Source organism: Salvelinus sp. IW2-2015, linkage group LG30, assembly GCF_002910315.2.
Source record: "Salvelinus sp. IW2-2015 linkage group LG30, ASM291031v2, whole genome shotgun sequence".
Lineage (NCBI taxonomy): Eukaryota > Metazoa > Chordata > Actinopteri > Salmoniformes > Salmonidae > Salvelinus > Salvelinus sp. IW2-2015.
Window position 1 is genome coordinate 10,103,444 of NC_036869.1, and position 18,640 is coordinate 10,122,083.

General features: G+C 43.6%; 1 protein-coding gene across 1 annotated transcript; it reads right to left on the reverse strand.

Annotated features, from left to right (window-relative positions):
- Positions 1 to 6,582: 6,582 nt before the first annotated feature.
- On the reverse strand, positions 6,583 to 9,956 carry LOC111954910 (cbp/p300-interacting transactivator 3). The gene is made up of 2 exons (XM_023974826.2): positions 9,787 to 9,956; positions 6,583 to 7,977 (listed from the first exon to the last, which is right to left on the reverse strand). The coding sequence occupies exon 2, from the start codon at positions 7,960 to 7,962 to the stop codon at positions 7,186 to 7,188; it is 777 nt and encodes a 258-aa protein (XP_023830594.1). The 5' UTR covers positions 7,963 to 7,977; positions 9,787 to 9,956; the 3' UTR covers positions 6,583 to 7,185.
- Positions 9,957 to 18,640: the final 8,684 nt, after the last annotated feature.

Below are 18,640 nucleotides of genomic sequence, written 5' to 3' on the forward strand. Positions count from 1 at the left end.
CCTGGGCCGAAGAGAAGCACCGGCGACCAGGAGTGCTGAGCAGGCACAATCCGTCCTGGATGAATGCCCACTCTAGCACGGCAAATACGGGGAGCCGGAACAGAGCGCACTGCGCTGTGAATGCGCACTGGAGACACAGTGCCCATCACCGCATAACACGGTGCCTGACCGGTTACACGCTCCCCGCGGTAAGCACGGGGAGTTGGCTCAGGTCTAAACCCTGACTCCGCCAATTTCCCCGTGTTCTCCCCCCCAAATCTTTTGGAGCTGCCTCTCGGGCTTCCGTAGTTGCCGTGACTCCTGGTCTCGTCGCCGTTCCTCCCTCGCTGCTTCCGCCTGTTTCCACGGCAGGCTCTCATGCCCTGACATTACCTCCTCACATGTCCATGATGTCCTCCACTCCGGGACACGCTGCTTGGTCCGTTGGTGGTGGGATCTTCTGTTATGCTCGTCATTGGATGATAAATGACCGGACCAAGGCGCAGCGTTGTAGGCGTACATCGTAATTTTATTGACGACACCAAACAAAATAACAAAGACAAAAAAMCGAAAGCGCACAGTTCTGTCAGGCTCAGATACTAAACAGAAAACAAGATCCCACAAAACCCAAAGGAAAATGACAACTTATATATGATCCCCAATCAGAGACAATGATAGACAGCTGCCTCTGATTGGGAACCACACACGGCCAAAAACAAAGAAATAGAAAACATAGACTTTGCCACCCGAGTCACACCCTGACCTAACCAAACATATAGAATAAATAAGGATCTCTAAGGTCAGGGCGTGACAATGATATAACGACAATTTACATAGTCATGTTTTATGTCGCAAGAATTTGGACAAATTCGTTAAGACACAAACCATGAGAAAAGGTTAAACATAGGTTTTAATTCCACTTGTAAATTCTATTGAATATACAGTAGCTATGTTCCTCCTTTATATCTTCATGTAATGACGTGAAAATAATTGGCAGGTTATTATTAACGACTTACCAACAGCTGTAACAAGTTGTCACTGGTACCCTAGTTTATGGAAAGACCCATATCTAGGTTGACCTGAAGCGTTATTCTGAATGGGAAAACATCTAAGTTGACCTACAAAGAAACTTTGAGTAAACCAAAGGAGACTACTGGGGGAAGAACGGCTCATAATAACATAACATGGATTAATAACATAATAACATAATAACATAACATGGAATCGAATCAAACACCTGGAAACCATGTTTTTTATGTATTTGGTGCCATTCCGCTAATTCCGCTCCAGTCATTATCACAAGCCTGTTCTGCCACCAACCTCCTGTGAAGTAAACACTGTATGAGAATGAGCCAGTTATCAATGCAGCCTACCTATGAGATCACCCCAGCCAACCAGTCATTCAGTCAGTTACCTTTAGCAAGGCCTTATCTAATCAGTGAGCCAACTACACAGGTGTGTGTGGTGAGTCACCATGAGGAGAGAGCGAAGAGGAGCGTCAACAGTCAACAGCTATCAGCGTAGTTCATTTCACAGGACAAACAGACATGGGAAGGAGTAGGGAGGGAGCGGCGAGGGAGGTGAGACAGGAGGGAGCCAATAGGGTTGGTCGTTACATAGGGAGAAACAGAAGGACGTGTGTGAGCGAAAGGAGGGAGTGTCATTTCTGAGACAGGGAGAGTCAAACATCCACAGGGTCATTTCAGAGGAAACCCAGACATGAGCACATGCACATAGCTGAGAATCATCACTGCAGTGAATCCTCCTTTCTAGAATGACTACACTAGCCTGAGGGTAATTTAAAGAGAGTTAGACTGTGGTGTATTACAGTAAAACTGTCAACACCTGTTTCAGTGAAAATAGGAGTGGTGACTCAGGAGGAGCTTATGGAGGCTGTGGTGGACAGACAGACAGACAGGTACTCAACACCTGACTTGAATGACTGATATAAGGGCTTTACAGCAGGTATTGTACATTTGAAATGTTAAAACCTACTAAATTAAGATCAGAACAGAAAGCAGGTAAAGGGACTCTGATTTCAGCACAGTCCTTAGTACAGCTACAGTATGACAGCCCATGGTTTGGAATAGCCTTGACTAGGAGTGGACTATGCCCCAGATACGTCGTTATACAATGGTGGAGGCTGGTGGGAGGAGCTATAGGAGGACGGGCTCATTTTAATGGCTGGAATGGAACAAATGGAACAGAGTCAAATGTGGTTTCCATATGTTTGCTACCGTTCCATTTATTCCATTCTAGCCATTACGATAAGCCCATCCTCCTATAGCTCCTCCCACCAGCCTCCTCTGTTATACAATATGACTATTTAGGTCAAGGTGAGCCTCAGCAATGACCAGATTAACATATCATCTGCCCCTGTCCTGTCTGTGGATTATCACCATGGCTTCTCCTGTAGAAATAGTACCATCAGGCAACTTTGTATGAGCCTCAACTTGTACTGTTGCTTTGTATTGATGCTAAACATGAACTACAACTACCTGTCAAACCTGTTCATTATAACACTGTCATCTAATGATAGTTTCCCATTCATCAATATCCATTGAGACAGCTATAGAGCCCATACATGGACACTACTGAGATGTCTCACTGTGCCACAGCAGAGGTATTGTCAGACTCATCGTCTCTTTGTCAGATGTAGGTGAAGTTTCAGTACAAAGTCATACATGGACTATTCAAAGCACATCAAGTAGTCATAGAGAGATACAGAGACAGACATATACACATTAAAACACACTCCATWTTCTGGCTAGTTCTTTAAATAAATATTTTATTGTTGTTGAAAATAAATACATTTTCTTAAAATAGAATCAATAACATTAAAAAAGCCTTTGGGGGTTGGGAGGTGGGGGATTACCCCCAAATGAAGTGGAGCAATTTGGAACAAGGATTTTACAATACAATCTCACAAATGTATCCACCATCTTAAGACTTCAGCTCCCACATTGCATTCCGTTCTGCTGTACATTCTCAGCGGATGTGTGGAAAAGTGGTGACATCACATCTCTTTTCACAATGTTCACATGCAGTCTACTAGGTCTTAAAGCTTCAGGCCTGTCCTGTACCCAAACCCTTATTATAATGTGACTGTTTGTTAGCCTGTGTAAACCAGACTGAATGCCACACTTAATGGTTAGCCCAGCATTCAGTCTGGTTTTACCAGGCAACCTATTTATATCAACACTCCTGTTTGTCAAATGGATGATAAACCCTAATCTCTTGTCATTAAACACATCAACATCAGCCTTTAATAACAATTATATCTGACAATGTTTTTTTGAATAGTACCTTAATTATGTCAACTTTACCTCTATTCTACAGTACATAGACACCATACACAAGAAGGCTGAAATATTATTGATATAGTTGTGATCAAATGACTTTGAGAGGCTACTATCTCTCTAAGCCTTAAAAGACAAACAAAAATATGTTATTTTCAGATTGTGATGGATTACTTTTTCATGAGGGGTTGTGAACCTGCCCTAAAAAGCCTGGTCCCAGATCTAGACAGATATAAGACCAAGTTAGCCATAAATAGCCTGGTAACAGATAAACCGACCACAGGAAATTACAAGATATGGTAATTATGTCCATATTCTGTCCCAGCACCATACCTGGCCCACCCTGACCCATGTGCTGCATGCTGGCCAGCTGGCATGGACCTACTCTGTACTGGGCCCCGTTGGCCAGGTGATGGCCCTGGACCGGCCCTACTCTGTACTGGGCCCCGTTGGCCAGGTGATGGCCTGGACCGGCCCTACTCTGTACTGGGCCCCGTTGGCCAGGTGATGGCCTGGATCGGCCCTACTCTGTACTGGGCCCCGTTGGCCAGGTGATGGCCCTGGACCGGCCCCAGTGGATGTCCATGGTTGGCCTTTGCCACGATGAGTGTAATTTCTGTTGTCCATTGTTTGTTTGTGCTCAGAGCTCTGCAATATGGCAGATCTCCAGGAGGGAGAGGGGGTTAAGAGTAGCCTGGAATCCAAACGGAATATATGCATTTTATTTCACAGATTCAGTGAAGTGAAACAATTGTGAAATACAACAATATTCCCTTTGGATTCCAGGCTAGAAAAAGAGCTGACAGACCAGTGAGTGTAGCTCTAGTATTGGAACAGATTACTACAACTCATGCATTACAGAGGGAAGCTTTCCCCTTCCCCCAATCCTCTCTTCAACCCCTCACTGCTCCTCCAACCTCTCTGTTCTGACATCTCCACAAATAACTCAACAACAGAACAGGACAGGAAGTTCTCGTACTAGTCACTGGAGCACTAACCTTGCAAAAACATCATTATGCACAGGGGCCAGGGGGAAAGAACACTGCACCACCACAGAAAAAGACAGTTTTCTAATTACCATGCGTGCGTCCAAAATGGCACCTTATTCCCTATATAGAGCACCCTACTTTTGAGTGCCAAGTTTTCTAATTACCAAGTCATTGGGGCTGTTATGCTGGATGACCTCAATTAAGACAAGCGTGTGTGAACTGGTCATTTAAATCTAAACAGGGGAACCAGCCGAGTAAGCAAATCTATGGAAACAGCAACCAACCTGTGTGTGAGTGCGTGCATGTCTGTGTTGCTCTGCCCTGTTGAGTTTGGCCCTTCGGTAATGAAATCAATGCCACAGGTAAAGAGAGGCAACTTTAAACAACGATTAAACCAACCAAGTACTGCTGGAGTAGTGCCTAGCACTATGCTGTGTCCACAGACTGGACTAATGAACGGTGTCTACAGTTCAAGGCAGTTGAAGCAGCCTCACTGTCCAGGTCTTCATACCCAGTCAGCACATTGGCCAAGCTTAAGTCAGAGGACCAAACCGAGTCACTTCCCCTTAAAGAAGAACCTTGCAAGCTGCACATACAAGATGTTCACACACAGATGGGCAAATCCTAACTTCTACTTAAATCAAATGTTCACTTGGTCTCCCATTGACATCAATGCATGACTAAGTAAATATTCAGTGGAGGTTAGGATTCCCCCCAGCTACAGCGCTAGATGAATGTACTTCTCACAGTCCAACACTTTGTGTTTATGTCTTTTAACGGTCAATGTTGTTAAAAGTCTAAAGTGAGCTCTATGACTCAGGGAATGACCTGCGACTGACTAGAGGTACTGGTTTTCCCCCTGCCTTGCTTTCTGTGCCAGTCACAGACATGTACAGAAAATAGCCCACCGTTATGTTATGTGTGTTGTTCCTTAAATACTATCCAGTGTATTCCCTCGGCCCACCAGTAGAGATACAATATAAAGTAGTCATTAAGACTCTACTGAAACAGAGTATCTAGCTGTTTGACTGTAGAAGCTGACCCTCAGTGTTCAGAGCAGTATTCTAAGACAGGCATGGTCTGTTTGTAGTTCTCTTAGTATAGAGATGTTACTGTGTATGTGCTGCACTACTTTGCGAGTGATTAAACTGAGGACATGTAATATTCAAGGAAACGTACGTTTTTAAGGTGGAGTTACACAAAGCAACTTACACACAACTTTATTTGCAGTTGCAGGTTGCAAGAGACATCATTTCAAGCAACTTGGCTGATACACAAAGCAACTCAAATGCAATTTAAATTGTATGCAACAGCCAATCAAATTGAAGCTGCTTTTGTTTTATCATTCAATATGGTTTGAGAATTCTAAACTCACCCAATGTCATCTGCTGCATTACATCTGGATTTCATAAATTATTAGTTTATCCAACCATTTGCTTATTGTATAAAGATTGATTTAGCCAAAATGCTGGCAGTACATTTTAATTATCTTGCCAAAATGAAATTGCCAGCACTGTTTTATCAAGTTAGCCAGCAACGAGCTAACCAAGCTAGCAACAAACTAAGCTAACTAGCGAGCTAGTGCAGTTCATGCGGAAACAAAATATCAGTTGAAACGTGTCCAAGAGGTCTGGGTTCACTTAAAAAAATACATGTATTGACTGCCAAAGCATGTACATAAACCTTAACTAGCCCCGATGCCAATATTTAATTACACAGCTACCGTTTGGCAAATGTCTCTTCTGTCTACCTTGATCACAGTTCCCGTAGCACTGACAGATGTGTTGTTGACATGACAAGTGGCTCAAAGTTCTGAACCTTCAAATGGATCATGTGACAAAAGCATTTGTTTTGATTGGCTGTTGCTTGCAACAAGTAGAAAAAGTTGAAACGTTGCAACTGGATACAACTGAGTTGCTTATTATTTGCAGAGGGTGTTTCACAAAGCGATCAAGAAGCAACTCAGTTGCATGCTACCAAAGTTGCGTGAAAATTGCTCTGTATAACTGCAGCCTAATGATAAATAGAATGTTGTTCTGATGATGTCATCAGATGATGTTAGGAAGAGGAACCAGACCCCCAGGCTAACACAGTTAACTCCCAACCAATCAGAGACTAACCCCATCCACCCAACAAAACCTAACCCCAGGCTCTTACTAAAGGAAATGTTAAGGTAACGAGGAAGAAATCCTCCAAGCCTGTTTTGAAGAACCAGCCTTCAACATACACACAATATAGTTAGGCATCTTTTTGAACAACTCTTTCCCCCCCAACAGCCTAATTCATAATCAGACGACCAACTTCTTTAACAACTCAATTTGTCAAATGTCCGCTAACTACTTGGTGGGGTGAATTCATAAATAAATACATTTCTATAAGCCATAGATCGAATCTAGTAGTCCCAGGTGAAGCAAGATAGTCTTTCTTTGTATTGTCTCAGCTTGTCTGTCTCGTCTTCCCGTCCTGCTGAATGAGTCTACAATCATCCCACAGAACTCAGCACACACAGTACACTATGACATGGGTGGCAGCCCAGAGGCAGGACGGAAGGCAGTACAGATTAGACAGAGGCCACTGCGTCAGAGAGAGCGCCAACCTGTGGCTGGGCTGACTGAGCTCAGATCTCATGCCAGCCTGATGCAGAGCAAGTTTTTGTTATTCCTCCTTTCTTTCTGTCCTTACAATTCATCTTAAAAACAGGTAGGCCTAGTAGGCCTACTATTCACAAGTAGGTCAGTGTGTTCTGTAGGCCTAATATACATGGTCACAGACAGATAGCCTAAACTCACACAGAACAGAGAGATAGTCTGTATCCTCTTGTATGTGCTGCTGTGGCTAGTCTAGTTTGTGGTTCAGTCTTTCTCTGGGCGCCGGCCTGTTTTTACAGCGTCTTTCTTGATCTGGCTGTTGTGTATCTCTCAGCAGCTCACGGTGCTCGGCTGCTGTTTCATAGAAACAAAGTCAGGGATGAAGTCAAACTCGTTCTGACATAGGAACAGTTCCGGGAGCTCCTGAACCCGGTCCAGACCCAGCTCCAACACCAGTGCTGTCAGAACCTCCTCATCTATGAGGTCTATGTCCATATTCTGTCCCAGCACCATACCTGGCCCACCCTGACCCATGTGCTGCATGCTGGCCAGCTGACCCGGCCCTACTCTGTACTGGGCCCCGTTGGCCATGTGATGGCCCTGGACCGGCCCCAGTGGATGTCCATGGTATTGGGTGTTGAGTTTCTGGAGGTGCATGGAGGCCATGAGCTGCTGGGAGGTGAGCCCACTGGGGTGGTACTGTTGCTGGGGGTGCTGGGGCTGTTGCATGTGGTGCTGCTGCTGTTGTTGTTGTTGTTGTTGTTGCTGTTGCTGTTGCTGTTGCTGTTGCTGTTGATGCTGTTGGTTATACATCATCTGGTTCATCTGGTGGTGGTGTCCTCCCATCTGAGCCCCGTTGACCTGGCTGTTCACCTGACCGTTCATCCCAGCCGGCCCCACCATCCCCAGTCCGGGCCGCTGCCTCATGGCGGCCTCCATGGAGGTCTGCGGAACTCTGCCGTAGTGCATGACCTGGCCGTTGGGGAGGGTGCGGAGGCCAGGCTGGGGCACGGCGTGCTGAGGAGGGCCGCCCATACCACCCATCCTGTAGCCGTGGAGGGCCGTTGCAGGGCCGTGGGACATGGGCATCATCATGTGGTCTGCCATGGCTTCTCTGTCACCCTGCAGGAGGAAGGACAATGTTTACGTTAGTTATGATGATGACTCTGTATAAAAACATTTACATCGAAACCTTTACTGTCACCCTGCGGAGGAGGAGGAGGATCAATGTTGCATTTTAGTTGCAAAAGTAGTGTGCTAGTAGTGGAATAGATGAATAAGTGGATTGATTGGGGGTATTCGGCCAGGAACCAAAAGGTCACTGGTTCGAATCCCCGAGCCAGCAAGGTGGGAAAATCTGCCGTTCTGCCCTTGAGCAAGACAGTTAATTAAGAAGTCGATTAAACAGCCCATGCACCTCTCAGATTCAGAGGGGTTGGGTAAAATGTGGAAGATAAGGTATCCCCCTTTCTCTACACCATCAGATAAATCTGAGGGATACAGCCCCCTGAGAACATAACATTTCCCAACACAGCCCTATACCATGACTGTTCTTTTAACAGTATTCAATAGCGATAGACAGTATACTATGAGTATTTCAAACAGTGTTGAGTCAGTATTCCTTGACATTTATTCAGATGACGTTTAAGGGGCATTTACACTTTGGTTTGACTGTAATTTTGACCACAACAACATTACGCATAGCCTACTGCATGTATCCGCTGCCAGTATTTAGCCTATTGCACGGTGGGAAATACCAGCCATACCTTTTTCGTTGAAAGGACGCAGAGGATCGTTTGTCGAATTTTAATCGGTAGTTACATAGTAATAAATAAGGTCCTACATGCACTATGACAGTAGGATGCATCCGCGCGAAAGGAAACCAACGTTTACAAACATTTCGTTAAGCAGTGACGAATGAACAAGATGGTCATTACAATTTTTGCTTATGGGAACAATACAATGGAAAGAAAAATTAAAGACAATGCGCTACGATTCATTAATTCAGAACATAATCTGTATTTGTGGCACCTCTGTAACACCAGAATTAAAATGGCACATCAACGCATAATTTTCCCACGCACAATTACGCAAGGTTAAAAATGAATGACATCGTTAATAACGTGCGTGTCTCTATCACTGCATGGATACAATATGATGGTGCAGCCCTTTGGATACCATAGGAGTGTGGCTCTGTACATGTCTCTGTCTTTTCACTGTCTGCTTGAAAACAAAGAATTCCGTGTTTCGTTCTTCTCTTTTCCCCAAAGATGAACTCCAGTGCCCCTGGCGCTAAGGTTTCCGTTCAAACCTCTTTGTGCTTTAGCAATAAAAAAATAGCTACGATCCGATGCAATCGTTTCTAAAATCTCAATCATTTAGATAGAAAACACAGTGGATTGGTATTGTCAACAGTCGGACAAAATCCATACAATTGTATTTGGGCTATGCACGCGTAAACATTTAGGGATCTTAACATTAATTCCGTCTATGCCACATTTTGCAAAAGGCTAAATGGGGAGCATCAAATAATTATCGAGGTTATAATTAAAAAGATTTTAGCCGTGTAGTTTAGGGATTTGCATAGGGGCCGATTTCATTGAACAGTAAAAAAAAAAAAAAAAAAAAACGTATACCACATAACAACAAAAATAATAATGCCGTTTAAGTGAACTCGATTTTTCAATATATACAGTTCAATTGTTTAGTAATTTATTATACAGTATCACTGCAATATTGCGGGTGTCTGAACAATCGGCTACGTAAGAAATCGCAAATAAAAACAAAATCAACCGAACAATGGTTCTCCTACCTTCCCTCAGCAATATGACACGGTCTCTCTCTCTCTCTCTCTCTCTCTCTCTCTCTCTCTCTCAATTCAATTTCAATCTCTCTCTGCAATGAATTTCCCCTTCACTAGACAACGCTTACCAGCTAATTGTCCTTGCTCTGAAGTTCTACTGAGTTCTGCTTCTGGTATTGGATTTCCGTCTTTACTTCCAAAGGCGATGCTCCAGGTACATGTATTTCATCGAATTAGTGCACTGTGGAGCGAGCGAGATGAGTTTCTAGTACGTGTCACCGTCACCGGAGTTACTTTTCTGGGTCAGCTCTGGGATTATATACATGTATAAACCAACCAGCGGAGTTGGAAAGAGGGAGAGGTGGAGCTACTGTCGTCTCTGTATCCTTTGTTTCGATTGGCTCGCCTTGTGACCCTAGTACAGACTTGGCGCACGTTGGACAATTCATTAACTGATACGGACATGTTTTTGAATGTTGGCGTTATGTATCATACGACTCCTTTGATTGAACATGTACTTGTTGTGGCCCTATATATTTTTTAGCCTACTAGGGGCCAAATATGGTGGCTAGTAAAGGATATGGGGTCAACAGAGAGCAGATAGTGCATTTTACAATCCTCTCAATAGGCTACTTACAGAGTTATGATACAGGTGGACTATATATGATACATATGATACAGGTGGACTATATATGATACAGGTGGACTATATATGATACAGGTGGACTATATATGTGAACAATCATCATCATCATCATATCTGTAATACTTTCCTCAACAAATAGCTTATATACTAGACATATAATTCATGTTTTACAACATTCTCCATGTTACAAATTAGTCTAGTTTCATTAAGGCCTACAGTATGTTTTAGAATTACAATTTTAATGACTAATTAATTTCACTATGAATTTCAGATTACAGTCACAGAATCAAATCAGAGCTGGCTATTAGAGACAGACAACGGTAGGCTCTGGTGCGTGCTATGCAAATGTGTTGTTGCAGAGAGAAACAGCCTGACGATACAAATGCATGTGAACAGCAATCTCCCCAGAGAGAGAGAGCATGCTGGCATGAAGCATGTGCTAACGACATGACACCACGTTCAGCTCAGTGCACCGTGGTTTAAGAGAAACAGAAACCATAGAATAAGATGGTTGAACGGAAACCGCAGCAGAAGTCTCATCTACAGGCACAATGATTGACTAGGCGCTCTCCCTTTAAATCTACTGAGCTAGTTATGGTGCACTCAAACAGACAGATCAGAGTAGACCATCCTCCTCAGTGTCGTCTCCTCAACCCCGGAACAGAACATAGCACAATGGCCTAGCTGCTGAATAGACAGAGAGGCTGGGAGTCTGGACAACTCTGGGGCCCAAGAATAGGACACATTCTCTTTAGCTCAAAAGTGTGTGTGTGTGTGTGTGTGTGTGTGTGTGTGTGTGTGTGTGTGTGTGTGTGTGTGTGTGTGTGTGTGTGTGTGTGTGTGTGTGTGTGTGTGTGTGTGTGTGAACAGTAGTGGATGCCAGGCCCCCTGCAGAGAGGTCTTGACTCTGTGGTCTTTCTCGTCTCCACTGTGATATAAGAGAAGTGTGAGAGAGAGAGGAGAGAAGGGAGTGCCCTCTTCTAAACTGATGTCATTATTTACAATGCAAATTAATGCCCCCCGCAAGGTCTAGCACTGACGTAGGGCCTTTTACGCTATCAACCAACTACTATAGCTTGTTGAATCAAATCAAATTGTATTTGTTACTAAGCATGTGACAAATAATATTTGATTTGATTCGCAAAAATGTGTCCAAATATGGCATCTTATTTGGAGGCCTTTTTTTTTTTAATGAAACCTTTTTTGTTTTTGATCGTCCATTGACCTCCGTGTTGTAATCGCTTGAGTCCAATGTGGGAGCATCTAATTGGGGGCCTTTGACCTGAGTTTAGTGTCTTTTCACATGTGTTGAGGGGAGAAACATTTGTCATCCAGTTCCCTGTTAATTGGTTGAATGGTGTCAAGTCAAGTGTGGATCAGCATGTGCAGCTGGAACCTGCATGATGTAATAACCTGGTAAATTTAGCCTCATATTGTCTTCTGAGGATTGTAATGGGTCCAATCAGAGCAAAGAGACTAAAATATCAAGAAGTCTAGAATCTCACATTCAGACAATGAATGTTCTATTTGGTTTCTTTTAATGACATCAATGGTGAAAACCATCAATCTGTCTCGTCTATTTAGAATACATCATCAGATCGTAACATCTTTTCTATACACTTTTATATCTAAGCATTCTCCCAGAGGTGAATTGCATCTAAGAAGTGACCATTTGAGAAGTGACCAATTAGTTTGTTTCTTATCTGAGATGGAGTTAATGATAAATGATCCATATGCAAAGACGTGAATGTATAGAATTTGTTTATATTACTCTGCTAGAACAAAACGAGCAATTACTGTAAGAACGGATACGGCACTGGACTCATTCTCTCTCTCCCCCCGACCTCTATTCCCTCCCTATCTCTCTATTCCCTCCCTATCTCTCTATTCCCTCCCTATCTCTCTATTCCCTCCCTATCTCTCTAGCCTTCCCCCTCTCTCCCTCCTCCCCCTCGTCTCTAATTCGCCTCCCTATCTCTCTAGCCTTCCCCCTCTCTCCCTCCTCCCCCTCTCTCTATTCCTCCCTATCTCTCTCGCCTTCCCCTCTCTCCTCCCCCGACCTCTCTCCCCTTCCTATCTCTCTCTGCCTTCCCCTCTCTCCCTCCTCCCCCTCTCTCCCTTCCTATCTCTCTCGCCTTCCCTCTCTCTCCCTCTCCCCCTCTCTCTATTCCCTCCCTATCTCTCTCGCCTCCCCCTCTCTCCCTCCCCCGACCTCTCTCCCCTTCCTATCTCTCTCGCCTTCCCCTCTCTCCCTCCTCCCCCTCTCTCCCCTTCCTATCTCTCTCGCCTTCCCTCTCTCTCCCTCCTCCCCTCTCTCCCTTCCTATCTCTCTCGCCTTCACTCTTCTCTCTTTCTCCCTGGTCTCTATCCCTCCCCCTCTCTCTCACTTTCTCCCCTGGTCTCTCTCCCTCCCCTTTCTCTCTCCGTGGTTTTCTTGTCGCGCCCTATATATTCTCTCACCATATTATCCAGGCTTCACATTACTCATTGCATTCTAAGTCATCTTTCTCACAGACACATGCCCCCCCCCCCACCTCGTCTATCCGGGCCCACACATCCCCCTGTTCACACTATTTCCCTTGTGGTAATGCACTATTCCAATAAACTTTTCAATGGCTTTATGTGTTGCCCAAACACAATTAATGCCATTTTAGCCAAAGCAATTATTGCTTGCACAACCAAAGTGCCATACGCAAGGCCAATCACAATAGACTGCTCAGGCTGCTGTCTACATCCCAAGTGGCACCCTATTCTCTACATAGTGCACTACTTTTGACCAGGACCATTAGGGAATAGGGTGCCATTTGGGACACAGACTTAAACTTGCCCTTATGCAGAGAGAGATAGGCCGAAAGGAAATAGACTTGTTAAAAAGGGCATTGCAATAAATTGGCACTTACATAAAATAAAATGTGTGCTTATATCCATGTAGTGGCAGAATAAATGGTTTGTTAGTTATGGGAAGCTGTGACTATACTCTAGCTAGCGGTGTGAATGTTCCTCTCTCTCTTTCTCTCTTTAAGGGCTTTATTGGCATGGGAAACATCTGTTTACATTGCCAAAGCAAGTGAAATAGATAATAAACAAAAAATTAACAGTAAACATAACACTTACAAAAGTTCCAAAAGAATAAATACATTTCAAATGTCATTATATCTATATACAGTGTTGTAATGATGTGCAAAGTACAAAAGGGAAAATAAATAAACAGAAATATAGGTGTGTGTGTGTGTGTTGCCCTTTTCTTGTGGCAACAGGTCACAAATCTTGCTGCTGTGATGGCACACTGTGGTATTTCAACCAATAGATATGAGTTTATCAAAATTTGATATGTTTTCGAATTCTTTGTGGGTCTGTGTTATCTGAGTGAAATATGTGTCTCTAATATGGTCATACATTTGGCAGGAGGTTAGGAAGTGTAACTCAGTTTCCACCTCATTTTGTGGGCAGTGTGCACATAGCCTGTCTTCTCTTGAGAGCCAGGTCTGCCTTCGGCGGCCTTTCTCAATAGCAAGGCTATGCTCACTGTCTGTACATAGTCAAAGCTTTCCTTACGTTTGGGTCAGTCACGGCGGTCAGGTATTCTGCCGCTGTGTACTCTCTGTTTAGGGCCAAATAGAAATCTATTTTGCTCAGTTTTTTTGTTAATTATTTCCAATGTGTCAAGTAATTATATTTTTGTTTTCTCATGATTTGGTTGGGTCTAATTGTGTTGCTGTCCTGGGGCACTGTGGGGTCTGTTTGTGCTTGTGAACAGAGCCCTGGTACCAGCATGCTTAGGGGACTCTTCTCCAGGTTCATCTCTCTGTAGATCTCTCTCTCTCTGTACAAGTAGAGGGAGTTAGTTTTACAGTTGTGCTGTTTAGATCTTAACACACCACTAACCCCTTCCTTCTATCATCTCCTCAGGAAAACCACCCTTCACGACACACACACACACACACACACACACACAACACACACACAAACACACACACACACACACACACACACACACACACACACACACACACCACACAACACACACACACACAGCACACACACACACACACACGACACACGCACACCACACACACACACACACACCACACACACACACACACACACCACACACACATACACACACACACACACACACACACACACACACAGGCGTGGAGGATAGGTGCTAACTGCTCTTCTGTAGCTGCTAGGCAGGTGGAGTAGAGAGGAGGAGGAGAAGTGGAGAGGTGAGGTAACACATAATGAGTCAGTGTTGTTTGTTCTCATCAGAGGTCAATACAATACATCACTGGCTTCTACTATTCTCCTCTGTCTGGGACACACAATAGGCTCACCTCTTTAGCTCCCTGAAAGTAACACACACACACTCAGACATGCAGGGACAGGCGCACACAAATACACACACACACACTCCTCTCCCTCCATCCCGTCTGGGGGAGGGGCAACCCACCTGCTGCTCCAGGTAAGAGGGACTGGAGCATATGTTGTTTACTGGATGTGTGTGTGTTTCCGTGAGTGAGGGAAGGGCCACCATCACCTCTCAGTAGATTCCTGTGTCTCCTGGTCCGTGCTGGTTGTGCTTCAACGACTACATTTGCCTGTCATTAGCCACCCACATAGTTGTCCTTCGAGGTTAGGATGGCCCTTCACTAGGCCTGGCCTGTCTTACCAACATCAGGCTGGAGTTATCTGTTTCATTATTATTAAGCAATAAGGCTTGAGGGGGTGTGGTATATGGCCAACATAGAACGGCTAAGGGCTGTTCTTAGGCATGAAGCAACGAGTGCCTGGATACAGCCCTTAGCCATGGGATATTGGCCATATACCATATACCATATACACTATCCCCCCGCGGTGCCTTATTGCTATTATAAACTGGTTACCAATGTAACTAGAGCAGTACAAAAATTGATGTTTTGTCATACCCATGGTATACGGTCTGATATACCAGGGCTGTCAGCCAATCAGCATTCAGGGCTTGAACTACCCAGTTTATAATCTCCAGCAGAAAATGCACAATGTGTACCATCCCAAAAAAGTATGAATACAAGAAGTTAAGAAAGATGCACTACAGTCAATATTTCATTTGCATCAGGGTCTTACTTCTTCCATATTATTCCAACACACATAGTTTGATAGTTGTGGAAGTAGAAGGGTTGATGTGGATCATATAAGAGAGGGATAGAAAACATCTGTCTATCAATAGAGGGGACAGGAAGGTGTTGGTCAGACAGTCATGTCTGTAACTTCCTGGTTTGACTGACTGACTGTGAGTAACGCTGTGACTACGTGACTGTGTGTGTATGATGGGTGTCTGTACATGGGAGTGAATAACAACTCGCCTGAGATTCCTCACAACCATATTTTGTTTCCTAATCCGAAGAAATGAAAGATAGCTCAGATTCGCCAACAAACCTAGAAGACTTTAAGCTTTGGCAGGGCAGAGTGTTATTGTATGATACTCTGTCTCTCTCAATTACATTCAAAGGGCTTTATTGGCATCAGAAACATATGTTTACATTGCCAAGCAAGTGAAATAGGCAATAAACAAGTGAAATAAACAATCAGAAATTATCATTAAACATTATACTCACAAAATAATATAGACATTCCAAATGTTATATTTATTATTGGCTATGTACAGTGTTGTAACAACGTGCAAATAGTACGAAAGGGAAAATAAATAAACAGATAAATATAGTTTGCATTTACAATGGTGTTTGTGCTTCACTGGTTGCCCTTTTCTTGTGGCAAAAGGTCACAAATCTTGCTGCTGTGGTGTTTCACCCAATAGATATGGGAGTGTATCAACATTGGATTTTTTTTCAAATCCAAGGTTAGGAAGGTTAGTAAGTGGTTAGGAAGTACGGCACGGTTTCCACCTAATTTTGTGGGCAGTGTGCACATAGCCTGTCTTCTCTTGAGAGCCAGGTCTGCCTATAGCAGCCTCTCCTGATAGCAAGGCTATGCTCACTGAGTCTATACATAGTCAAAGCTTTCCTTAAGTTTGGGTCAGTCACAGTGGTCAGATATTCTGCTACTGTGTACTCTCTGTTTAGAGCCAATTAACATTACAGTTTGCTCTATTTTTTATTGATACTTTCCAATGTGTCAAGTAATTATCATTTTGTTTTCTCAAGATTTAGTTGAGTTTCATTGTGTTGCTGTCCTGGGGCTCTATAGGGTCTGTTTGTGTTTGTAAACAGAGCCCCAGGACCAGCTTGCTGAGGGGACTCCTCTCTAGGTTCATCTCTCTGTAGGTGATGGCTTTTAGGTGGGTGTGGAATTTATTATTTTTTCTGGATTTTGATCATTTGCGGGAATCATCCTAATTCTGGTCTGCATGCATTATTTGGTGTTTTACGTTGAACTTGGAGGATAAATTTGCATAATTCTGCATGCAGAGTCTCAATTTGGTATTTGTCCGATTTTGTGAGTTCTTGATTGGTGAGTGGACCCCAGACCTGAAAACCTCTCTCTCTCTGTCTCTCTCTGTCTCTCTSTCTCTCTCTYTCTCTCTTTCTCCCTCTCTTTCTCCCTCTCTTTCTTTCTTTCTCTCTCTCTCTGTTGTCTGAACTCTAGTGGTTGGACTTTAGCTGAGAGCACAGGGTCCAGTCCAGCACCATGCTATTCTTAACATTCATGGAATGTTGTTTCTCCAGACTCCGCCCTTTTATCTGTTTTCTCTCTCTCTCCAGACTCCGCCCTTTTATCTGTTCTCTCTCTCCAGACTCCGCCCTTTTATCTGTTCTCTCTCTCTCTCTCTCTCTCTCTCTCTCTCTCTCTCTGAAATAGTTCTTAAAAGATTGTCAGTACTTCTACCATGCTAGTTGGCAACAACAGGTCAGCTGACCATTGTCTTCCTCCATAACACCAAAATATCTCTGGTCTCCAGTGGAGTGATCACATGTTAAATGGGCTTCACTAAATCACACAGCTACAAAACAGAGCAGAACACCATGGAGTTGAAAAAGATAGGAGTGGAGAGGTGAGTTTTATTAGTTGTGTGTACGGGATACGCATGGTAAATACATCGTCAAACGAAATGCTTACTTGCTGGTTCCTTCTCAAAATTGCAACAACAATAAGAAATAAGAAAAGATTAGAATGCAAACATGAAGCAAATGGCAGTAGAATAGAACAATAAGTTGTAGCATACGTATAATAAAGGAAGGCATCAATTATAGTCTAATTTTTACACATGTATTGGAGAAGGGGGGGATGAGGCAAGTGTATACATTGGGCAGTATAAGAAGAGTCTGGTAGCAGCAGTTGTGATGTGTTTGTAGCATTAATGTATATATATACATTACCAGTCAAAAGTTTGGACACACCTACTCGTTCAAGGGATTTTCTTTATTTTTACTATTTTCTACATTGTAAAATAATAGTGAAGACATCAAAACTATGAAATAACACATATGGAATCATGTAGTAACCAAAAAAGTGTTAAACAAATCTAAATATATTTTTTATTTGAGATTCTTCAAAGTAGCCACCCTTTGCCTTGATGACAGCTTTGCACATTCTTGGCATTCTCTCAACCAGCTTCATGAGGAATGCTTTTCCCACATATGCTGTGCACTTGTTGGCCAACTCATCCCAAACCATCTCAATTGGGTTGAGGTCGGATGATTGTGGAGGCCTAACACAGCCTGGACGTGTGTTTTGGGTGAGTGTCCAGGTGAAGAAAAAAAAAATGACAGTCCCACTAAGCGCAAACCAGATGGGATGGCGTGTCGCTGCAGAATGCTATGGTAGCCATGCTGGTTAAGTGTGCCTTGAATTCTAAATAAATCACAGACAGTGTCACCAGCAAAGCACCCCCACACCATCACACCTCCTCCATCATGCTTCACAGTGGGAACCACACATGCAGAGATCATCCGTTCACCTACTCTGGATCTCACAAAGACCGAAAAATCTGACATTTGGATTCATCAGACCAAAGGACAGATTTCCATCAGTCTAATGTCCATTGCTCGTGTTTCTCGGCCCAAGCAAGTCTCTTCTTAGCATTGCTGTCCTTTAGTAGTGGTTTCTTTGCAGCAAAATCGAACATGAAGGCCTGATTCACGCTGTCTCTAAACAGTTGATGTTGAGATGTGTCTGTTACTTGAACTCTGTAAAGCATTTATTTGGGCTGCAATTTCTGAGGCTGGTAACTCTAATGAACTTATCCTCTGCAGCGGTAACTCTGGGCCTTCCTTTCCTGTGGCGGTCCTCATGAGAGCCAGTTTCATCATAGCGCTTGACGGATTTTGCGACTGCACTTGAAGAAACTTTCAAAGTTCTTGAAATGTTCTGTATTGACTGACCTTCATGTCTTAGAG